We start from the raw sequence: 21561 nt of genomic DNA on the forward strand, positions 1-21561 counted from the left end.
AGGATATTGTATTCCCAAGGAGAGAGGACAGAACAGAAAGTAGGTGGAGGGAATTACATGTGATTTGCTATGACAGACTCAGAGAATGCAAGGGCAAGAGTAGAGAGGTCAGAAAGGAAAAGAGGAAAACAGGGCCAGGACACAGAGGCCTTGAAAATCAGATGCAATAGATTAGATAAGTGAAGAGACTGGAGAGACTACATGATAATCTCCTCTACCGCCATGGTGCACAGGATTGCCAAGCCTCTCCAAGGCACAATAAACAGAGTGCCCAGAGGCATTCAGCCACAGGAACACAACTCTCAGAAGTCTGGCTGCTTCAAAATGCTGGCTGGAGATGAGCAGCAAACTGATTACTTAATCTCTGCCCTGCCATGTTATTTCCAGCCTATCCCAGGTGAGAGCCTGGATGGACTCTCCCTGACCTTCCCACCAATACAGAAGGAGACAGCTGGGAGTACTCTCTCTGGAGAAATATACCAAAGCCCACAAGTGTCTTTAAGTTCCCTTCATATGCCAGTTTCTGCAGCAGACCCACGTGCCTGATCACAAACACTGCACCTGCCAGGACCACAGGAAATATGACACATACATCACGTTTTCCCAGCTAACCTCATTTGCTGCTTGTTCCAAAAGGAGCTTCTTATCTGCAGTCTTGAAAGACTCGAGTGTGTTGGTGTTATACAGTGTTCCAACAGCTGGGCAGCAACGGGCTGGGGTGGGAGCACTCCTAGATACAGGAGAAACACAGTTAGCCAGGCACAGCTGGGACTCAGCCAGGGAGAGACAAGTTAACCACCACCGTAGTGGGATAAAAAGGGTATTGCTCTGTAGGGCAAACAGAAGATTAACTGTATGTTTTCTTGGAAAAAGATGAATATCATCACTCAAGAACTAAAAAACAGGCACCATTCCCCCCCAAAAGCCTATATATTCCCTATACTCTAACCTATCAGGATGCTGTTCTTCTACTGTCCCCCAAAGAGAAGTTCATTTCCTATTTGTTCTTCTTTCCCATCTTTAACCTGAGGGAAATATTGTTTGTTGAGCTGTGCACAGTTTGAATTCTCATAACAGCTCTTTCCCCCCATTTAAAGGTTTAAGCAACTTGCCTAAGGTCACATAATAATAGGCAGAGCTTGAATCTAAAACCAGAATTAGCTGAGTCCAAGGTACCGTGCTGTGCCTACGCCACCTCTCAGACCCTCCCAGGCTTCAAGGTCCTGCCCCAATCAATCTCTCCTCTTCCGGAAAGCTATCTCCACTTTCTCTGCTAAGAGTTGGCACATAAAACTCAGCATAATATTTTCGAGCATTTTCAAGAACTACAGTCATACCCACCCAGCTGGAGGACAGTAAGCTCCTTGAGGATAGAAAGTACGTGTTCTCCTGACTGCCCCACAACCTAGCCCACCCCAAACGGGGCTCTGCATAAAACTGCTGCTGGGCAAGCCCCTGATGGTTGTCTGAGTCTCACAGACAAAATGTCTCACACCTGGGCTACCTGTCAATCTGTCGTGCCACCAGGTTTACAAAACACTCTACATTACCCCCAAAGGCCTCACAGTCCTCAGAGTAAGCAAAGTCAGGAGAAGAGAAGAGGAGTTGATTCTGAATACGAATTCAGATGTGGACAAATCTGGTCTCTTCTCTGAAATGATTAACTTGCATTTCAGAGTTTACAGATGTTAAATGAAAATATTCATTTCATTAGTAGCCTACTAATGTTGTCACAGCTAATGCAGACAGAATGCCTTCTTACTGATTGCACTGATGACAGCTGCATAGTTTAGAATAACCTATGTCTTTTCATTTAAAGTCCATGTAAAATTGGGTTTATGGGGCTGAAGGAGTAGAAATCTAAACCTAGAACAGGTATGAAGGGGTGCAATGAATGACATGGCTCTGTCAAATGCCGTCTATCAGGCTCAAACGCCAAGTCCTCAGGGAGAGCTAGCTTTCAATGGCCAGAACCTTCTCTTGGGAGGTATGAGTCAGCAAATCACAAGTTGTTTGTCACCATGCTCATCCAATAAAAGAATATTTTTCATCCAGGTGAGATGAGGACATCCAAGCTGGTCTTGAAGAGAGAGAAATCACAAAGGGAAAAGATTAAGCCCAGAGGGAAGGCAAAGAAAGCAGAGCAGTTGGTAAACTAGGCCTTCTACATTCAGACTTGGCTTCATGCAATTACTGCTGAAACAGGATGTGGAAACAGAAGGAAGGATGCTATGATCTAATTTGGACACAAGCACAGAGGAGGAAGGTACCCTTCTTCCCAAACTTCCCAGGTGTGTGAGATCCATACCAAAGCCTCACTCTGTGAAAGGAGAAGACTGCATACCAAGAACTCAAGCAACTGCAAGATAGCTAGGCTCTTAGGAGCATCAGCACTTATGCAAGTTAATTAGCCAGGACAATCGGAAGCTTCGAAGGAGAAGCATCTTTCATGACTAAAGTTCCACCATGGGAGGTGGCAGGAAAATGAATTTAAAAAGTGATAATGAGAGGGAAGGAGCCTGAGACTTGGAGACAGAATTTAGTTCAAATCTTGGTTCTGACACTTACTAGTTTAGTTTCCTATGGTTCCACTTACATGAAATATGCAGAATAGGCAAATCCTCAGAGACAGAAAGTAGAGTTATGGTTGGCTAGGGCTGGTGAGTATGGAGGAGGGGGGATGGGGAGTAATTGCTAAAGGTGTCTTTTTTGGGAGATGGGAATGTTCTGGAATTAATAGGAATGGCAGCACAACTCTATGAATTTACTAAAAACCACTGAATTGTACCCCTTTAAACTAAGGGGTGAATTTTATGGTATGTGAATTATATCTCAACATAGCTGCTAAAAAGAATCTGAATTAGAAATTTTCTCCACATACTAAGGCCAACAGCGAACTTGCAATAATGCATATACTAACCTAGTAAAAATGGATCTCACAAAGGCCGGAAGACTGGACCTGCTTTGGGGACATTACAGCTAGACACTTGGCCTTCACTTCACTCAGTCTTACAGTGATGACTCAGGAAAGTGCTGGGGCTGTGTTGCACCAGTTATTTACACTTGGCCAACAGGCAGGCAGGTGGTCAGAACGGAATAAATCCTCTGGAAGAGCACCTGTGCTCTTCATACCTGGAGGAATCTACTTTGCACACAGCTTCACATGCCCACAGGGAACGTTGGGAACCCAGAAAGTCACAGTCAGTTGGGGGTCATGTTTCTTTGTCATCTCCTGACTTCCCTAGCAATTGCAGAGTTTCTGTTTGTAACATCCTCTAACACAGTCCACTGGTGTCTTTCCATCAACCACACCACATATCATTTTGACAGCCATGTGCTTAGACCGCTTGTAATTCAATTAGGCAGTTATTGAGCAAATAGTACACCCCAGATCTGTGCTGGGTGCTGGTGATACAACAGAGAATAAGAAAGACACAGCCTCTGCCCCACACATATGAGTGTGCGTAAGACTCCTACTTCCTTCACTACCTTTTCAGTTCTTTGAGGGCAAGAATTATGCCTCCTATTTCTCTAATTAGGTCCAACTTGAGGCAAAGAAAAGAAAAATATTTTTTTCTTTTTGAGATGGAGTCTCACTCTGTCTCCCAGGCTGGTGTGCAGTCGTGCGATCTCGGCTCACTGAAAGCTCCGCCTCCCAGGTTCATGCCTTTCTCCTGCCTCAGCCTCCCGAGTAGCTGGGACTACAGGCGCCTGCCACCATGGCGGGCTAATTTTTTTTTTTTTTTTTTTTTTTTGTATTTTTAGTAGAGAAGGGGTTTCACCGTGTTAACCAGGATGGTCTCGATCCCTGACCTCGTGATCCGCCCGCCTCGGCCTCCCAAAGTGCTGGGATTACAGGCGTGAGCCACCGCGCCCGGCCGAAAAGAAAATTTCTTATGAATAAAGACAAATATTCCTCAAGGGAAAGAAACCCACAGAAATGTTCTTCATTCAAATGTTGATCATTTAAAGCCCAGAGAAAAGAAAATTCTTTTTTTTTTTTTTTAGAGACGGAGTCTCACTCTGTCGCCCAGGCCGGAGTGCAGTGGCGGGATCTCGGCTCACTGCAAGCTCCGCCTCCCGGGTTCACGCCATTCTCCTGCCTCAGCCTCTCGAGCAGCTGGGACTACAGGAGCCCACCACCACACCCGGCTAATTTTTTGTATTTTTAGTAGAGACGGGGTTTCACCGTGTTAGCCAGGATGGTCTTGATCTCCTGACCTCGTGATCCGCCTGCCTCGGCCTCCCAAAGTGCTGGGATTGCAGGCGTGAGCCACCGCACCCAGCGGAAAATTTCTTTTTTTTTATCAGCTTCACATAGGTACAGAGATTGTCAATCAAAATCCATTTTCCTCCTTGTCAACAGAAAGAGAAAGCACACATAACGTTTTAGCTGGGTTCCACACTTCCCAGTCTTCTTTGCAAGACAAGTGAGGCCACGAGTTCTCCTCAGTAGAATCTGAGTGGAGTGATGCATGTCCCTTCTCGCCAGGGCCTTTAAGAGACTAGGTGTGTCTCTTCCACCTATTTGCACCTTAGCTGTCTTTCCTCATTAATCTGTTGTTACCTGAAAGTGACAACTGTCTTAATCAGCACACAAATGCAAAGTCCTCAGGGACAAGGGCGCCACAACATGGAAGAAGACTGGACCAGCAGCCCTGGGCTATTTGATGAGCAAGAAATGAACTTCTTTGTGTTTGGGCCCCTACATTTTTGGGTCTGATTCAGCAGGATACCCTAACTCAAGACAGCATACTCCAGTTTAAGACAGTTGGTGCCTGATAAAATACTACTTGACTGACAATTCGTCTAATACAATTCAGAGAACAGGATCCTTGTGCAGAGATCCATAAGACTACCGGGGGCACAGAGTAGAAGAGACTTATCCAGTGCTATGCAAAGCTAAGATACTCTTGACATCTACAAGTGAGTACTGGGATTGTTAGCTATTCAACTGTATGTCATTCCTGTCTGTATGCCCAGCACCTAGCACATTCTATTATCAAGACACAGAGGAAGCAATCAATAAGTTTTCCTGAAATAATGATTACCTCTCCATGCTTATTACAGCACTGAGCACACTATAATGCAAATATTTGCCTTCTACTTCTCTCTCTCATACAGTAGAGGAGCTCTGGAGAACATATTTCATAAGTCTTTGTATTCCTAACACTCACACATCTGCACATTGTAGATATTCCTTCTTTGATAAATAAATTCATAAAGACTTTCTCTACCAACCCATGCAGGTATACAGCAATCAAAACAAAAATGGCGTAATAATAAAGGAAATAATTTGGAATAAAGAAATCAGGCCTTCTGAGAAGTCCCAAGCACTTTCATTAAACTTCCCAGCCATCCTAATAGGGATTCAGAAAGTGACAGACTTTTAAAACTGGAAAGAACATTAGAAAGCAAGAACCCATTTTAAAGATGAGGAAACAAAAGCTGAGAAAACTAAAAGGGCTTACTGAAGTAGCACAGTTAATTAGCCATAGATTCCAAATCTTCAAACTTTGAATCCAGGACTATTTTCACACAATGGGGACCACATCTTATTTCTGCTCACCTCCCACTGTCTACCACAGTGCCTCACACACTGAGGGTATTCAATGGTTAAAGAAAAAATATGATGAGTGAAAATGAGCAATTTGTGTGAAAGTCATAGCTGCAGGATCACAGATTTTCTTATCTCCTTCAACCAAAATTTTTAGATTAATTAAGTTTAAGATGCTCACATTTTGTAGTAAGTTCAAACCTAACTTCCGTGAACTGCGTTTTTCTAATTAATTATTCTAAAGAATAAAATTATTAAAACCTTATAAAACAAACAGTGCAGTAGAGGGATAAGGATAGGAGTGAGGTTAGTCTGAGGTAAATATGAGGCTCTCCAGATTACACAAAACAGACTGTTGATGCTCCCCCGTACCATCTTCAGACAATTTAATGCTTGTACATTTCCAGTATTTTCCTCGTTATATCTTACTGGCTCCAAAATAAGTTAGTTTGCCAAAACAAGAGAGAGATTATTAGGATTTTATTTCTTTTGACAGGTAACCACAAAGAGTTTACGATGGAGCAAGAAAGCTCTGAAGGGAACAAGAAACACCAACACATACATTTTTAAAGATACAAATACTAACATCATTGTGGATGTACATCGTGCTTTCAAATTTTCCAACTGGATTGAGATAAACGGAAAAAAAGTATTGATTTTCTGAGATTAAAAAAATTCTAGGGACACTTTATTTTAAATATCCTAATAGTTGACCATTGCCACTTTCAAAAGCCAGAAAGACCTTATAAAAACTTCTTCACCTTCCTAAAATTCCCCATCTTGCTACTGCTGAGGTACAATAAAGCAGAAAAAACACTGTAGCCTTTTTCAATTCTCAATAATCCTAAAGGCCCTCATCATGGTTTCAGCTCCACCCTTTCTCAAACTGAATTCTTAAGGACCACAATGACTTAATCAACAAACACGATGGCCCTCGCATTGACCTCTGTGCTTCTGACACTGTTAGTTTCTCTTTCCCTCCGGAAAGCATTGCCTCCTTTGGTTTCTGTAACACTTTTCTGGTTTTCCTCTGACAACCCCTGTGTCCTTCGCTAGTTCTGTATCATCTTTCACCTCCCTAATTACAACCATTCACCGCTTGCGCCTTTTGTTCTTATACTATACAGATGCTCCTCGACTTACCATGTCCTGATAAACTCATCATAAATTGAAAAAAAATCATAAATCAAAGCTGTATTTAATACGTCTAACCTGCCAGACATAGCTTAGTCTAGCCTCCCTTAAACGTACCCAGAACACTTACATTAGCCTAGAGTTGGGCAAAATCATCTTAACACAAAGCCTGTTCCGTAATAAAGTGTTGGATATCTCAGGTAATTTATTGAATACTGTACTGAAAGTGAAAAACAGAATGGCTGTATGAGTCCACAAAGTATAATTTCCACTGAATATGTATCGCTTTCTCACCATCATAAAGTCAAAAAGTCATTAAACCACCATAAGTTGGAGACTATCTTTATTCTCTTTCTCCACTACCTGGATGTCTCCCAAATCTAGTCTGATCCTCTCTCCCCGACTCCAGTTCCTCCTGGACATTTCTAGTAGACACTGTCATCTCAAACTCAACATATTCTAAACCAAACTTGTCTCCTCCTAAATTTGTATCCCCCTCCTGGTTTCTCTATTTCTGTAGAAGATAGCAAAATCCCTGCAGCTACTCATACTGGGTTTCAGAAATACATTTATAAATACATTTTTTTCTCTCGCCCCTGCTTTCTAAATTGTGCTAGGTGTGACCCTGGGCAAGCCATTTTTACCTTTTGTCCCATGGTTTCCTCATCTGAAAAAAGAGAGAAAAATCACACCTGGCGAGTCTGAAAGAACAGATGTTTATGAAAATGCCTAATTAAGTGCTCAATAAATGTGTCTCTTGGCTGGGTGTGGTGGCTCGATCCTGTAATCCCAGCACTGTGGGAGGCCAAGGCAGGTGGATCACTTGAAGTCAGGAGTTCAAGATCTGCCTGGCAAATATGGTGAAACACTGTCTCTACCAAAAAAAATACAAAAATTAGCCAGGCATGATGGCGTGAGCTTGTAGTCCCAGCTACTTGGGAGGCTAAGGCACGAGAATAGCTTGAACTCAGGAGGCAGAGGTTGCAGTGGGCTGAGATTGTTACTACTGCACTCCAGCCTGGGTTGACAGAGTGAGACCCTGTCTCAAAAAAAAAAAAGTGTGTCTCTTCTCTCCAGCAACTCCCCACAGCTCCCAAGCAGATTAAAAAAAATCCTTCAAGGATATATCTATCATATTCCTTTGTATAGCACTATAATGCCTTGCACAGTGGCTTGTATATAGAAGTAGCCTAATAAACATTCATTGATCAATGCCCATGGACTAAAGGAGTGAATCGAGAGCGGTATCAAGAAAAGATCACAAAATATTAACTACAATTAAAATCAAGAGGGATATTATCTATGTCTCAATCAATCTAGATGGCACCTGGCACCTAATTGGCTCTGATAAATAGGTGGTGAAAAATGAACCAGACAGACCTAAGTATCTAGCACTCATCTCTATGGGAGGTATAAGAGAATCATGAGGGGGGCTGACTCTGCTCACCGGGAACTTCCCTAGTCCTCCTGTGGTCCACCTATGAGGGAGGTAAGCATGCTTATTCCTTGCCAAAAGTAGTACTCTTTACTTCAGATTTTGAACAAATAAATACTCACATGTCAAAAGCACTGAACTCCAATGTTAAGCGAGCTGGCAGCCCAGCAGAGTCACCTGGACAGAAGCATTATGACATTTTCAATGACAAGTCAGAAATAGCAGCGTTCATAACAAAAATGCTTATGAATAGTTTTCTTCTCTTTGTTGAGCCCAAGGCGCCCCATCCAATTTCTGATTATCTATGCTATATAGATAATATATCTATGGATAGATAATGGCAGAATGTGACAGAGCTCTTGTGAATATGAGACATTTGCCAAGAATGTAAAAAAGATTCAATGGAAAAAATATTTCCAATCTCTTCCCACAGCAATGCTAAGTAATGGGTATTATTTGGATTAATAATTTGAGTTTCACTACTCTCTTTCTTTTTCCCCACAACAAGAGAAAATAAATGAAAATGAACTGGGATCAAAAAGTCAGAAAGTAAAATAGAAACTAGTGAAGAGCACTGATTATAAAAGACAAGGCTGTCTCTTTCTAAAGGAAAGCTGACACTATACTGGAGGACAGAGAGGATAACACAAGATGTTGGAAAATGAAATTTACAATCACCTACCATTGTAGTAATAACCCTTAATGTCCTTGGGAGCTTCATCCAGCCGATACTCGTTCAGCTTCTTCTGGGTCAACTCATGCCAGAACCCAACATCCAAGGCACTGCTAAAGGGGGCAAACTGCAGTTTAGAGAGTCCAGGATCCCCCGTAGCTGACGCCATTATTTCTTGCCTATTAAAAAACAAAACAGAACACAGCAAAATAACATATCCATGCAAAACCTAGTGAGAAAGAACATTTGTAATGAAGTTTAATTCAAACAAACAAAAAGTAACGAGATGTTTACAGGCTACCTTGAAACACAACTTCTTTTTGGATTGTGGTAAGAAACACATAACATATACTTTACCATCTTGATTATTTTGAGGTATACAGTTAGGTGGTATTAAGTATAATCACAATGTTGTGAAACAGATCTCCAGAACTTTTTCATCTTGCAAAACTGGAACTCTATACTCTTTAAACAATAACTCCCCATTTCCTTTCCCCTAGGACCTTGCACCCACCATTCTACTTTCTGTCTATACAGGTTTGACTACTTCATGTAAATGGCATCATACAGTATTTGTGTTTTTGTGACTGGCTTATTTCACTTAAGACACAACTTTGAAAACCATCCTAATTGGCCTGTGTTGTCAAGCTGATTCTCCTCATGACACAGTGATTTTTTTTTTTTAATTGAGATGGAGTCTCGCTCTGTTGCACTGGAGTGCAGTGGCACAATCTCGGCTCGCTATAACCTCTGCCTCCCGGGTTCAAGCAATTCTTCTGCCTCAGCCTCCCAAGTAGCTGGGACTACAGGCGCGTGCCGCCACGCCCAGCTAATTTTTTGTATTTTTGGTAGAGACAGGGTTTCACCAATGACACAGTGATTTTTCTAAGTAACCTTTGTGGCCTTAATGTTTATGCTTCTTCCTTCCTTGAGTCAGTCTGACTGATGCACTACTGTTATTCCTTCTTTGACACAGACACTGTCTCAGAAGTTTTTGCCATCTTGTGTGGTCCTGGAGAACTCTGCAAGTACAAAATCCTAAATCCAGCCACTCAGAAATGCAACAACCCAAACTGTCAGAATTCTGTCTGTCTGAGAGCAGTGCTTTAACACCTCTAGCTGAAGCAGATAATGAGGATACATTTCTCCCCACCTCCCACAGTGCCTAAATTTCTTTGAAATCTCATATTTTATCTTTTCAATGCATGGAAATTTTGTATTTTGTGCCATGATATATATTTTATTATTTCATTTCCCCCTCAAATCATCTAATAAATTTGACCTTCCTGGCAATCATGCATACATATACTGTAACTTTCTACAATCCCTACACACTCTCAGGGGTAACATACCCCAGTTTGAGAAGAACAATACTAAAGAAATCTGGCAGCTCCAAAAAGCAAATTGATGGGGTCCCTTCACTTTCCATTCTGTCCAATTACCCCACAACCAGACATACAAGTATTTCTACAGCAGAACATATGAACAGTCACTGTAAATGGGATACATTTACAGGGTCACGCTCTGCTGCCCAGGCTGCAGTACAGTGGCACAATCTCAGCTCACTGCAACCTCAGCCTCCCAAGCTCAAGCAATCCTCCCACCTCAGCCTCCCGAGTGGCTGAGACTACAGGCATGGGCTACCATGACTGGCTAATCTTTCTGTATTTTCAGTAGTAGAGACCAGATCTTGTCATGTCGCCCAGGCTGGTCTCGAGCTCTTGGATTTGTGATCCTTCCACCCTGGCTTCCCAAAGTGCTGCGATTACAGGCATGAGCCACTGCACCTGGCCAAATGGGATATATTTTTTAAAAACAGCTCATATCTACTCAGGGAGGTTTTGCTTGAGTTTTGTGCCAAGACTATTAAAAAGCTTTCAGTTTTCCAAACTTGTTGGATTTAGAATTAGAGATAAGGAGCTTTGGATTGATAGAAACTATATAATGAAATACAAAGTTAGTGCTCCTACATAAAAGGTATTCAAATCAAGAAGAATGGGATGAATGTGGGGCAGAGCCCTGGGAAAGACACCATGAAGCAGATGGGCACTGAGTGATGTTGAAAAGGATGGATAAGGGGTGGGAAGATGGGTGGAGGGCAGAAGGAACAAGAAGAGCAGAGGAATACTCATGCCAGAAATAGGGACACGTGAAACCAGCTGTCCTCATGTGAAGGGTTTGTGCTGTGCAGGAGCAGCACACACAGAGCTGAGCAGGTGACATGGGTGAACACCTATGGAGAAGCCTCAAGTGTGAGGCTAACGAATTTCGGAGGCGGAAGCCAGTGGTAGTCCTGCATGGTGAATATGTTTCTGCAGTGGGTAAAGGGCTTTGAAGGAGGCAGGCAGGGAAATCAGCTAAGAGCCCAAAAATTTATGAAGACCTGGATTAGAGCAGAGGAGTAAAACTGAAAAGGAGGGGACCCTTGTTGGGGCTGATTTAAAATAAAAGGTGACCTAACTTGGTATCTTGGTGGACTCAATAAATGAAAAGAGACAATAAAGCTCTTGGGGTGTCAAGCCACAAATGGCTAGGAGAATGGCAGCTTGAGTGAAAGAGAAGACCTTGAGAGGCAAAGCAAGTTTCAGAAGAGTAATAATGAAAGACATTTTCAGCTATGGACAACAGCAGGGCAAAGATAAGCCAAGGAAACTGGACATGGATATTGAGAGAACAGCTAACACAGGTGACAATGATCAGTTCTTAGAAGTTACTCAGAGAAAGAAAAGCCCCACAAAGTCCTAGAGAACGTCCGCAGTTAAGGAGTAAAAAGAAACAGAACCAGTAGGCCAGGCGCGGTGGCTCATGCCTGTAATCCCAGCACTTTGGGAGGCCAAGGCAGGTGGATCACCTAAGGTCAGGAGTTCGAGACCAGCCTGACCAAAATGGTGAAACCCCGTCTCTACTAAAAATACAAAATTAGCTGGGTGTGCTGGCACATGCCTGTAATCCCAGCTACTTGGGAGGCTGAGGCAGGAGAACTGCTTGAACCCAAGAGACAGAGGTTGCAGTGAGCCGAGATTGTACCCTTGCACTCCAGCCTGGGCAACAAGAGCAAAACTCCATCTCAAAAAAAAAAAAAAAAAAAAGAAAGAAAAAGAAAAGAAAGAAATAGAACCAGTAAAACAAAGAAAGCTGTAGTTGGAACACCAGGACATTACATATATCTACCAACTCTAAGCAGTAAAAAACTTTGAGAAGAGTAATGATGGACACTAGGAATCAAAGAAAATGACTGGTCAATGCCATTGTATTTAATGTTTAAAAGGAGTGTGGTGGTGGCTTTCTAAAATGCAATTTCATTGTGGATTGCTTAAAAGAGAACAAGCTATAAAGGCAGAATCACCAGAGGGGAGTAACTGACTGTGTCCCTAGCAAGTTCCAGGGGGGCAGGTTAGTTTGCCATTGGATTCCTAGTGGGTGGTTTGTTGTTATTTTTCAACAGGATGAATATGCTTTCCACATTTAAAAAGATGTTTTGGCAACAGAAATCCAATTTTGAATGAATGAAAGACTCACAACGAGGGCTTAAAAAAACTGAAAAGCAAACAGAAGGAATGAGGTGGGAATTATAATAAATATTTTTCTATATAACTGATAAGCTTCATTGATCACAAAAGACAACAAAATTCTCCACTGCCTCGGTATGGCTTGCAGCATCACGTCCCAGATAGTGCCTGACCAAGCGTTTTCAAACATTCACCATCTTGAGCACATATTTATTTATTTTTTATTTATTTTTTTCTTTGAGACAGAGTCTTGCTCTGTTGCCCAGGCTGGAGTGCAGTGGCACGATCTCAGCTCACTGCAACCTCCGCCTCCCGGGTTCAAGCGATTCTCCTGCCTAAGCCTCCTGCGTAGCTGGGACTACAGGTGTGCACCACCATGCCCGGCTAATGTTTGTTTTTTAGTAGAGATGTGGTTTCACTGTGTTGGCCAGGCTGGTCTCAAACTCCTGACCATGTGATCTGCCCGCCCAGGCCTCCTAAAGTGCTGGGATTACAAGTGTGAGCCACTGCTCCCGGCCTTTGAGCACTTATTAAAAAATGAGGATGCCTGGGTCTCACTCCCACTTCCTGTGGAGGAAAGAAGATTCAATAAGAGAAGGGATAGTGATGGAGGCCAGGAGTCTGGAGTTTGCCTAGCGCCTCAGGTAATGCTGCTGTAGGTTTGGTGCTATCTTGATGCTTACAGGTCACTGGCACTTATTATTGGAGGCCCCACCTCAAAATCACCTCAAATGTATTTGAATGCACCCTCAACTCCTATTAAATATTTTTTGGCTTTTAATTGTTTGAAAGAATTTTTATAATTTTGCCCAATGGAAAACAGGTGATTTGGCCAGGCTCAGTGGCTCACGCCTGTAATCCTAGTACTTCGGGAGGCCAAAGTGGGGGATCGCCTGAGGTCAGGAGTTCAGGACCAGCCTAGCCAATATGGTGAAACCCCCATCTCCACTAAAAATAAAAAAAATTAGCCGGGTGTAGTGGAGTGCACCTGTAATCCCAGCTACTTAGGAGGCTGAGGCACGAGAATCTCTTGAACCTGGGAGGCAGAGGTTGCAGTTGCACTCTAGCCTGGGCAACAAGAGCAAAACTCCATTTCAAAATAAAATAAAATAAAATAAAAAGAAAACAGGTGATTTGAGAATTTGAGGCACACATGTGTAGAAACACTCTCACAGCCTCCTGTTGTTTCCTGGGCCTCTAATCTCTCCCTTTCCCTCTTTTCCTCTACAATGCAGCTAGCGTTTTGTTTCTACTGTTGGTTTTTGAAGGGTTCCATGCTCAGCCCTCTCCTCAGTCATTCAGTCATTCATTTTCTTTTTTTTTTTTTTTTTTTTTGAGATGGAGTCCTGCTCTGTCGCCCAGGCTGGAGTGCAATGGTGCGATTTCGGCTCACGGCAACCTCGGCCTCCCAGGTTCAAGCGATTCTCCTGCCTCAGCCTCCCAAGTAGCTGGGACTACAGGTGTGTGTCACCATGCCTGGCTAATGTTTTTTTGGTTTTTTTTTCTCAATACGGAGTCTTGCTCTGTCGCCCAGGCTGGAGTGCAATGGCATGATCTTGGCTCACTGCAACCTCTGCCTCCTAGGTTCACGTGATTCTCCTGCCTCAGACTCCCAAGTAGCTGGGATTACAGGCGCACACCACCATGCCCGGCTAACTTTTTGTATCTTTAGTAGAGATGGGGTTTCACCATGTTGGCCAAGCTGATCTCAAACTCCTGACCTTGTGATCTGCCCGTCTCGGCTTCCCAAAGTGCTGGGAATACAGGCGTGAGCCACCACGCCCGGCCCTAATGTTTTATATTTTTTAGTAGAGACAGGTTTTGCTACATTGGTCAGGCTGGTCTCAAACTCCTGACCTCAAGTGATCCACCCGCCTTGATGTACCAAAGTGCTGGGATTACAGATGTGAGCCACCCCGCCCGACCAGTCACTCACTTTCTTTTCTTTTTTCTTTTTTGAGACAGAGTCTCATTCTGTCATCCAGGCTGGAGTGTAGTTGCACGATCTCGGCTCACTGCAACTTTCACCTCCCGGGTTCAAGTGATTCTCCTGCCTCAGCCTCTTGAGTAGCTGGGATTACAGGCGTGCACCACCGCACCCGGCTAGTTTTTTATATTTTTGGTAGAGACAGGGTTTCATCATATTAGCCAGACTGGTCTCAAACTCCTGACCTCAAGCAATCTGCTCGCCTTGGCCTCCCAAAATGCTGGGATTACAGGCGTGAGCCACCGCACCTGGCCAAATCATTCACTCTCTACAACAATTTCTGTCTATATGCCAATGAATCTCAGGACTATACTTCTAGCTCTAACCTCTAAACATATATTTAAGTGTCCTTTAAAGCCAGGACTTAGATTCCTCAGAATCTCAAATTCAACAAATCCAAAATTCAACATATATTTTCCCTAAATTCTGCCCCCTTCTCTGTATTTCCTAGTTTGCTTAATAGTATCACCTTACGTTCAAGAGAGAAATCTCAAAGTCATCTTCAATTTTTCTCTCTCTCAATGCAATAAAGCACTAATTCCTAGAAGCTCAACCTTAAACAGTCCTCTGGAATGAGATGAAGGTTAACAGTTACTGAACACAGACCAAAACTAGGCACAGCAGCAAGGGTTGTTCAATTGAATTCAATTCTCTCAGAAGCCCTAAGAAGGAATAGCTCCAATTTTAGAGAGGAAGAAACTGAGGTCCCGAGAGGTAAGAAATTCACACAAGGAGGCCGGGTGTGGTGGCTCACACCTGTAATCCTAGAACTTTGGGAGGCCAAGGCAGGCGGATCACCTGAGGTCAGGAGTTCGAGACCAGCCTGACAAACATGGCGAAACCCCATCTCTACGAAAAATATAAAAATTACCCAGGTGTGGTGGTGCACGCCTGTAATCCCAGCTATTTGGGAGGCTGACGCTGGAGAATCGTTTGAACCCGGGAGGCGGAGGTTGCAGTGAGCCGAGATGGAGATCGTGCCACTGCACTCCAGCCTGGGCAACAGAGCGAGACTCTGTCTCCAAAAAAAAAAAAAAAAAAAGAAAGAAAGAAAAAAAAATTTCACAAGACTATACAGCTAGGAAAGTGGGGGAACCAGGATTCAGCTTCCAGATTCACGCCACTCTGAAGCCCATGCTCCTCATGCAACTTCATGACTTCCTGTCTAGGTCTGCCTGCCTTCTCTCCATTCCTGCTGCTACATGCCAGTCTCCATCAACTCACACCTCGGCTCTTGCAGTGATATACTCATGGGTCACTGCCTTTGGCCCGTCTCCTCCAAACAAGATGACAAACTGCCACCAGGAATGATCTGCACAGGTGGCTCCCTTGTTTAAACAAACAAACGAAAGCTTACTGGCCTTACTACACAGAGAATAAGGTGCTGCAGCTTTAGCCTGCTAGTTTTCTGATCTTCTGCATGGCTGATGTTCCTAGGAAACCTTTCCCCTCTCTACCAGGAAAAGTACTTCTCATCTTACAAGGTCCTTATGAAGCTGTCAGTAACAGTCAGTGGATATTAACAGTTCCCTTCTCAATGGTGACAGATGAACACTTCCATTAGGGCATTTACCACCAAAACTGTGCTTGCTGTTTTGATAATACTGTTAAAAACTATTTAAATAACAGCAGTAGTAATAGTCATATTAGTAACTGTTCTTATTAGATGTTCATTCTGTACCAAGCACTACACTAAATAGTTTACATGTTATTCCCTTGACAACCCCAGTGGTAAGATTATGCCTACTTTACTGAAGAGAAAACTGAGGCACTGGGAGCTTAAGTAACTTGCCCAGTCACACAGGAAGTGGTAGAGCTGAGATGATAACCCGGGTCTGCTAGCTTCAAAGCCCCTATTCTCGTCACTATATTACACTGCCTTGAAGGAAGAAACTTCTTTTCAGGAACTTTCTACTGCCCATCAGCCTCACACATGCTAAAAAATAACCAATTGTTTCGAAAAACATTCACAAGCTAACCTCCTCTCCAACAGTCAAAACAAAAAGGCCCTGGCCAGAGCCATCATCCAATGTGGAAGGAAATCAACACAGTTGCAGACAGTGGTACAAAAGGATTTCATCTAAAATCCTCTGTGTGACAGATCATCAAGTCCCTACATATGTCAGTCATCCACAACTTTCTCTTAAAGGACAAATGTAACTTGTTTTCATCATAATTTTGATGACCTGCTAAAGGACATCAAGATGGAATTTTACCAGTGCCAGAATCACAAAGACAAAAAAGAAAACTCTATTCTACAGCACTTAGGTAGCTGGGTAAAAGTGACTAAGGATGACTACTTAGAAGATAACAGACATGGCCGGGTGAAGTGACTCACGCCTGTAATCCCAGCACTTTGGAGGCTGAGGTGGGTGGATCACTTGGTAAGGAGTTCAAGACCAGCCTGACCAACATGGCGAAACCCCGTCTCTACTAAAAATACAAAAATTAGCCGGGCATGGTGGTGCATGCCTATAATCCCAGCTACTCGGGAGGCTGAGGCAGGAGAACTGCTTGAACCCAGGAGGCAGAGGTTGCAGTGAGCTGAGATCGTGCCATTTGCACTCCAGCCTGGGCGACAAGAGTGAAACTCCATCTCAAAAAAAAAAAGATAACAGACATTTTGTATATTAATTGCAGACAGTGGTTCCTGGTGCCTTCAAGGTTGTGCGTCTGAAGCCTAAAATAAAGTCTGCCTAGCTGGGGGTGGGTGGTTCATGAGGTTGGCTGGAAGTACCAGGCAGTGACAGCTACCTGGAGGAGAAGAGGAAGGAGAAGGCCAAGATCCACTACCAGAAGTAAAAACAGCCCATGAGGCTGCAGAAACAGGCAGAAGAGAATGTGGAGAAGAAAACTGATAAATACAGAGTTCCTCAAGACCATGGGCTCCTGGTCTGAGCCCAGTAAAGACTGCTTATTCCTCATGCTTGGCCTGGCCTGCCCCTCCTCCATCACCACGCTGGGATGTGGGGGACCCAGGCGGCAGTCCAGGTGCTGAAGGCAGCCTGGGACTTAGAAAGATGGGAAAGAGGAAAGGGCCTTAGTCACTGCCTTTCTATAAAGTTATTTGAAACAATTCTAGGAGTTGTGCAGACATAACTTGCCTATGACCTACTTGTTCATGAGAGAGTTTTTAAGAACAACTAGTTACTTCTGTTTCAATATTAGCAAAAGTGAGCTGGAACACTAATTGGAGGGGAGCCGTACCCTGTGAATGAGTCATCTATTTCCCAACCAGTCTACACTATAGACTGCAGCTACTAGGATGTGAGAAAACACATGGGGACAATATGAGTTTGCTGTTGTACAAACGTTATTTATAGAAGCAGAGACTGGGAAGATGTGCGACCAAAGGGGTTCCAGGTATTGCCCTTATTCCTTCCCTGTACTTTGTAAACAGAACAAATAAACTACTTTTACAAAGAGAGAAAAAAAAAGGCCCAGTGCAGTGGTCCATGCCCGTAATCCTAACTCTTTGGGAGGCTGAGGCAGGAGGATCGCTTGAGCCCAGGAGTTTGAGACCAGCCTGGGCAACACGGTGAGACCCCATTTCTACAAAAAAAATTTAAAAATTTGCCGGGCATTGCAGGGCACACCTATAGTCCCAACAACTCGGGAAGCTGAGGTAGGAAGATAGCTTGAGCCCACCAGGAGGTTGAGGCTGCAGTGAGCCATGATTGCACAAAAGTAATTTGCATAAGAGGCACATCCTTCAAATATTTTCTGACTTATTTGGCCTTAGGGAAATTCTGAACAGAACCCAAGGGCCTATTTCATAAGAGGATATAGTTGATGTTCAGCTGCTGAAACTGTTCCCTGACAGGCTGAAAACAGAAAAGTCTTAAGCAACATCAAGTATGATGAGGAATCTTCTGGAAATACCTAAACAGGACAATCTATGGTAAAGGTATCACTTAGGAACATACACACCTATGTCATATCACTATAGTGCTTAAGCTGGAAGGGAAGATTTAAGAAGTAATGGTCGGAGGGGAATTTGGGGGGAAGTGAGTCATAGGTAGAGTTATTCATGTGTCACTAATCTAAATCCAAACATTACCTGCTTCCTGAAAAAGTAAGGCTTGCCTGTATAACCCTGGACAGTGCAAGTGAAACTTCAGCCTCTGCTTAGCTTAGAAAGATAAAGGATTGTTTCTATCACACTTCAACATCATATTCAGACACAGTCAAGGAAAGAAATTAACATAGGCATCAATGTAAGTGTGTTTCAATTTTATTTCAAACTATTTCAGGATGTGAAACATCCTGAGTTACACAAGATGGGATTGTGTCACTGCCAATTAAACAGGAAAGGTTTTGATAGTGATTCAACACTGTAATGAGCAAGAACTCTAGCGGTGTAAGAAAGCCTGCAGTAGCCAAGAAGTTCAGTCAAGATTAAACTGAAATAGCAGCATGTGTGGTTAACCAATACAACCCCCCTGGGGCTGTCTACCACCCAAACTTGGTGCAAATTTCAGACTTTAATGAAAATAAAACTCAGTCACACTCAGCATAAGTAGGAGCTCAGAAAATGTCACTGAATGAGTACTTATTAAAAGTGTCTGTCCAAATGGATCTAAATCTTTTGTTTTTTAAGATCAAATCCCCACAGGAAATGTGCAGTGGCGGTTGCCTCCCAAGAAAGCTGCTAGGGGGTCAGGAGAGAGGAGTGTGGGGAGACTTATTTTCACTGCATGACCTTTTTTGCCTCTTAAAGTTTGTATTATGTGTATAAAATAACAATACAGAAATAACTAAAATAATTAAAGAAAAAAGTCCTAACCCAATGGCAAGAAGACAAAGAGAGAGATAAAAGACTAGCAGCTCAACTGCTTTGGTTCCAAGAAATCATAGCTGGGAGATCCTTGAAACAAGAACCATGTCTTACTCATCTTTCTTCAAGACTGTGCACAGTGTCTGGATCACATTAAGAACTCAGTAAAGGTTGAAATGAAATAATAGCTCTCTTTTCCCACAAAGGGCCAATGGATGGATGCTATATAGTAAGATAAATTTCAGCAGAGTTTAAAAATTACTAATAGCTTGAATTGTCCAAACAGGAAATAGATCAGAGAGATAATGAGTTCTCCATTAGTAGAAGTGTTCAAGCATATATTGGATGATTATTTGCCATGTAATACTGCACAAAGGATTGCTGTATCAGGCAGTCAGACAAGACCAGGGTCTGGCAAGCTTTTCCTGAAGAAGGCCAGATAGTAAATATTTTAAGGCACTGCAGGCCTCAAACAGTCTGCTGTGTATTTTATTTTTTTACAACCCTTAAAAAAATGCAAAAACCATTCTTAGCTCCTGGACTGCACAAAAAAAGGCCTCGGGCAGGACTTGATCCACAGGCTATAGTTTGCTGACTCCTGGACTAAATGATCTTCCAAACCTGTTATCTTTTGATTCTTTGAAGGTGCCAATAATGTATTTTGTTTTGAGGAAGACTGATATTTTTGGCATAATCTTTTTAAAGGGCAGTAAAGATCAGTGAGGGCTGCTGAGGGCGAAGGCCAGATTCTAAGGCCACATCTGCTGGTCTGCAATAGGCACCTTGTAATGCTGCAAATACTTCTTTATGAACTGGTAAATATAGTCTACTCAAAACATTCACACATCTCTCAGCATCATTAAGCCAAGACGAAGCTCATTTGATATTTATTAAGGCTCATAACGTTCCGGAAAGACTGCATCAGCAGCATTCTACATCCTAAGCAGGCATATGACTACACCTCTGATGGTTTCCTTGTGCTTTCTCCCAGACCCCCGCTGCTGCCTTCCAACTTTTCTAGTTCTACCCCACGGCCCTGTCACCCCTCACCTCTGACTTGATGCTCCTTAACAGCAGCTCTCAGGCCCCCATGGCCTAGAACCCACAGCCCCTCTGTCTGAAAAGCGTTCCCTGTTCTCCCTCACCTTGCTTCTGTGACTGCCTGGCATTTTGAAAAGCCAGCTCAGAGGTGACCTGCTCGGGAAAGCCTTCTCAGAGGTGCCTCGCCTGTCTTCACTCGCCTCATACTCCTCCCCTGGCAGCTATATTTAATCACTCCTGCCTCTAAGCCACCTAGACATTTGGTATGGTTTTCAACTCTTTGCTTACCTGTTTGCCTCCACCAAACTTGATTGTAAACTCTACAAATACAGATCCTGGCTCATATTCCTTTCAATGTCCCTAGTCCCTTGTAAGTGGCTCTCAAACATTACTAGGATAAATTTTAGAAACCTTTTATCAGCCAGGCACGGTGGCTCACACCTGCATCCCAGCACTTTGGAAGGCTGAGGCAGGAGGACTGCTTGGGGGCAGGAGTTCATGACCAGCCTGGGCAACATAGCAGGACACCATCTCTAGAAAAAATTAACTTAAAAATAAAATAATAATAATAAAAAAAAAAAGGTTGGGTGCAGTGGCTCACACCTGCAATCCCAGCACTTTGGGGGTCTCAGGCGGGAGGATAGCTTGAGCTCAGGAGTTTGAGACCAGCCTGGACAACATGGGCAACATTCCATCTCTACCAAAAATATTTTAAAAGTTAGCTGGGCATGGCAGTGGCATGCGCCTGTGTTCCCAGCTACTTGGGAAACTCAGGAGGAGGATCGCTTAAGCCTGGGAGATTAAGGCTGCAGTAAGCCAAGATGGCAAGATGGCACCACTGCACTCCAGCCTAGGTGACAGAGCCAGACCCTGTCTCAAAAAAAAAAAAAGAAAAGAAAGAAAGAAAAGAAAAAACAAAAAAAACACAAAACAAAAACAAGGAACTTTCTATAGATATCCTCCCAAAAAGAAACAAAAGCAAGAAATAACCCAAACTTCTATGACTATGAGAACAAACCCCAGAAGCCAATTACCACAGAATATGGAGTAAGGAATCATGAAGAACATATGACAATATGCCATATAACTTAGGTCTCTAAACCTATTATTGTTTTTTCAGGACTAAGACCTTAGCGGGCAGGAAACATGCATGCACAAATCAGTGCAAATAAAACCTTACTCAACTGCATATGAAAGTAGTCAAGTATAAATGTTTCTTTCTGAAAGCATTCTGGTAGCTACTAGTGACAATATCTGGTCATTAATATAGCATTTTAATGAAGAGATTAAAGTTAACACCAGCAGCAACGTGACAAACAGACACTGTGGGCTACCTGATAGAATGCCATGGAAAGAACACAGCATCTGTGGTGTTTGGATGAAAATACACAACCTGGATCTCATGGGAAGAAACATCAGATAAACCCAAGTTGAAAAGCATTCTATAA

General features: G+C 43.1%; 1 protein-coding gene across 17 annotated transcripts in view; it reads right to left on the bottom strand.

The window, feature by feature from the left end:
- Positions 1 to 21561, bottom strand: part of ATG7 (autophagy related 7) — a 274642-nt gene that overhangs the window by 239414 nt on the left and 13667 nt on the right. For all 17 annotated transcript variants that reach the window (XM_024245298.3, XM_063721876.1, XM_054551709.2 and 14 more), the window contains 3 exons: positions 8809 to 8978; positions 8249 to 8303; positions 613 to 730 (listed from right to left, as the gene is read on the bottom strand). In XM_024245298.3, the coding sequence (XP_024101066.1) occupies positions 613 to 730; positions 8249 to 8303; positions 8809 to 8968 (333 nt within the window). In that variant the 5' untranslated portion in view covers positions 8969 to 8978. The remainder of the gene's footprint in view (positions 1 to 612; positions 731 to 8248; positions 8304 to 8808; positions 8979 to 21561) is intronic.

This window comes from Pongo abelii, chromosome 2 (assembly GCF_028885655.2).
Source record: "Pongo abelii isolate AG06213 chromosome 2, NHGRI_mPonAbe1-v2.0_pri, whole genome shotgun sequence".
NCBI lineage: Eukaryota > Metazoa > Chordata > Mammalia > Primates > Hominidae > Pongo > Pongo abelii.